Source organism: Daucus carota, chromosome 2, assembly GCF_001625215.2.
Source record: "Daucus carota subsp. sativus chromosome 2, DH1 v3.0, whole genome shotgun sequence".
NCBI lineage: Eukaryota > Viridiplantae > Streptophyta > Magnoliopsida > Apiales > Apiaceae > Daucus > Daucus carota.
Genome location: NC_030382.2, coordinates 35,744,662 through 35,747,437, shown reverse-complemented (window position 1 = coordinate 35,747,437; position 2,776 = coordinate 35,744,662). Strand labels below are relative to the sequence as shown.

The following is a 2,776-nucleotide window of genomic DNA, read 5'->3' as shown; positions in this document are numbered from 1 at the left end:
TTTTGCTTGCATAATATAAAATTCACATCGCATCATAACTTTATAGTCTCAATGAAAGGATCCATGAAACTGAAAGAATACAAATATTCTGAATGTAAGATGAAACTACAACCGAAGATTTGGCCGGGAAAACAGATTTCAGAAGTGGAAATGATCAAGTGCCAAATTCATCACCAACACAACTCATGTCCCAACATTCACCGGGAAAAACCCAGAAATATAGTCTCACATAACAATCCCAAACAGCAGGAATCGTTGCTAGCCCGCGACCATCCAAGTGAAAGAATGAACATTTTCCCATTGTATTTTGAAGAAAACATACGCAGTTGCCCACTCCCCAACCAGTTGTGTCAACCAGGGCAGAATTATATACACTCAGGAACAAAGATTTTGAACCCAAGTCATGAATCTGTTTTGCAGATTCCATACTGTAGTCAAGTTCGTACAAGAAAAGATATTGGACGAACAAAGTTACACATGGACAAGGATATTGAGATATAACCATGTAGATCTTGTTGTCTGAAGTCACTAACTGCAACATCGAACGTGATGAAAGTTGAATAGGGATGTTACGGTTGTAGAGCTTCAGAACAGAATCTGCCCTCGGATTAAATTCTCCAAAATGTGCATCACAGGTTAGAACAAAGATTTTGCCATTCCAAATCTTTACATCTGCAATTCCAGCACTGGTGTTTGGGAAAAGATATTCCTGCCAACTACTAGAGCCACTTTCAGACATCAGTAAAAAATTATGCTTCTCAGAGAAAATAATCATGAAAATTCTTGAAAGCCGAGTCAACCGCAAGAGGACAGCACGAGGAGTGAAGTCAAAGATGCTATAGCTGCTTTCTGACAGGACAGGATAGTGCATCTCATGTCTTGTCATTAAGTTCACAAGCCAAAACCCCATGTTCCTGTCATATGTGATCAAGTAACCACTTGCTAAACCCCATAAGCTTTTGCGAGGCATATTCGGAAGCATTGACTTGCAACTTTTCCAGTCAAAAATATTATATAGCACACAAGCTTTTTTTGAATATCTTGGTCTTGCTAGAACTAAGGGTTGCAGACGCTCCATAAAACTTTTGCGAATATCGGTAGACACTGACCTCCAGGATCTACACACACCACTGAAGGCAAGGTAGTCGATAATATTCAATTTCATTAGAACTGAAAGGATAAGTTCATCAGGAAGACTATCCCATGCTCCGCAAACTCTGTCACTTGATCTGCTGCAGATCTCTTTTCGTTTTCTTTTTTGTTTTGTAGCTGGTGCAGGACTCCTTTACAGAAATAGGGAAATGCAGAACTCATTACAAAGCGAAATTGAACATGCCCATTCATATATTTTTTTTATCTTTGCAAAGTTCAGACTTTTTCTCTATAGAAAAACAGAGTACTTTGTCATTAATGGAATTCATTACTTTTAAAGATCTTCTTCAGGTTAGAGTCATCCATTACAAGAATTTTACGAATATAAGACAAAAATTAGAAGAGAACCAAAAGTAGGATTGTTTTGGTTTTACAAATAGATGCAAAAGCCTAATCATAGTTAACTATAAAATAGATAACAGAATTAAGTAAAAAGACAGTATACAATGTCCCAAACTTATAACACGCTATCTGCGCTTCAAAAGTTCTGCAGCTTATAATAAGGAGATAATAAAGTGTGCTGGAAGCTAATTCAAATGCAAAGCACTGCATACTGCATAGACTTGTTCATAAGATTTGAATAGGCAACTATTCAAAACAGAAAGTAAAAGGTAAAGAACATCAAATCTATGTGAGTTTTGACTTGGAGGAAAATCCATGTTTAGTATAATATATTTTTAACTTGGAATTAAACCTTTTATTTTCCAAAGGAATGCTTATGCTTTGCTTTGCTGCATACATGGACTTCTTGGGACATTTAGCCTTGGTATAATAACAATTAACACAGGTTCAGTGACTTCAGTCTCCCAAACTTGCGATTGCTACTAATGAAAAGTAAAGATTTGATGCCTCATATCAAGGACTTAAAAACTTAAAGATACAGATCACAATACTAATATAGAGCAGATTTAAAGAAAAGTTACCAGTGTGTTATCGAACATCCCGCAAAATATTTAACAATCAGCATCATCACATTCATGCTAAATGCCTTTTCCATCCCACCAAGGTTAGGTCTCCAATCCACTTCCATCCCGCAGGGATACTTCCAAAGCTCTTAAGTCTGACTGGAAATAACTTGAGCCTCCCTAGTGCTGCTTTTAGACAAGTACTGTTCCTGTTAACAGTTTGTAGAAATATTTCAAGTAAATTTAAAGGATAGTTTTAAGGAAACGAAGTCTAGAACATCTGTTAAAAGATTTAAAATAGATCGCAACTGCTATAATTTTTTTTGATCTTCCAGATAAATCAACTAATCCCATATTTTGACAGCATGGAAACAATCTTTTTGCCTACCCTACTTTCTTTCACTAGCATCACAAACATAAAATTAACATAAATTTTTTAACTCATGACAGCAAAGAATATTGACACAAATACATAAAAAATGCAATATAAGCCAGAAAACCACAATATATCACACATGAAATCTGGGTCTGCGGACAACAAGATGTTCACATTCCGTATCTCCCTTATTCTCAACTGGAAGGACGCGCTTCCTTAAGGTTTAACACGAGACGACATGAAAGGCATAATAGGGGCCCCTCATTCTTTGGTTGAAATGTGATGTTTAAAATCCAGAAAAAATTTCTGTTTGAGAACCCAAAAGAGCATACGAAGACGGAGA

General features: G+C 36.3%; 1 protein-coding gene across 1 annotated transcript; it reads right to left on the bottom strand.

Moving 5' to 3' along the window:
- Positions 1–2,426, bottom strand: LOC135150170 (uncharacterized). Its single transcript, XM_064086312.1, has 2 exons — positions 2,076–2,426; positions 1–1,283 (listed from the first exon to the last, which is right to left on the bottom strand). The coding sequence occupies exons 1-2, from the start codon at positions 2,180–2,182 to the stop codon at positions 155–157; spliced, it is 1,236 nt and encodes a 411-aa protein (XP_063942382.1). The 5' UTR covers positions 2,183–2,426; the 3' UTR covers positions 1–154.
- Between the last annotated feature and the right edge of the window lie 350 nt (positions 2,427–2,776).

Excerpts from the sequence above, each read along its gene's own strand:
- LOC135150170 (XM_064086312.1), bottom strand. The coding sequence starts at position 2,182 with ATGGAAGTGGATTGGAGACCTAACCTTGGTGGGATGGAAAAGGCATTT. Across the intron at positions 1,284-2,075 it reads GGATGTTCGATAACACACTG|GAGTCCTGCACCAGCTACAA; the intron begins GTAACTTTTCTT and ends ATTTCTGTAAAG.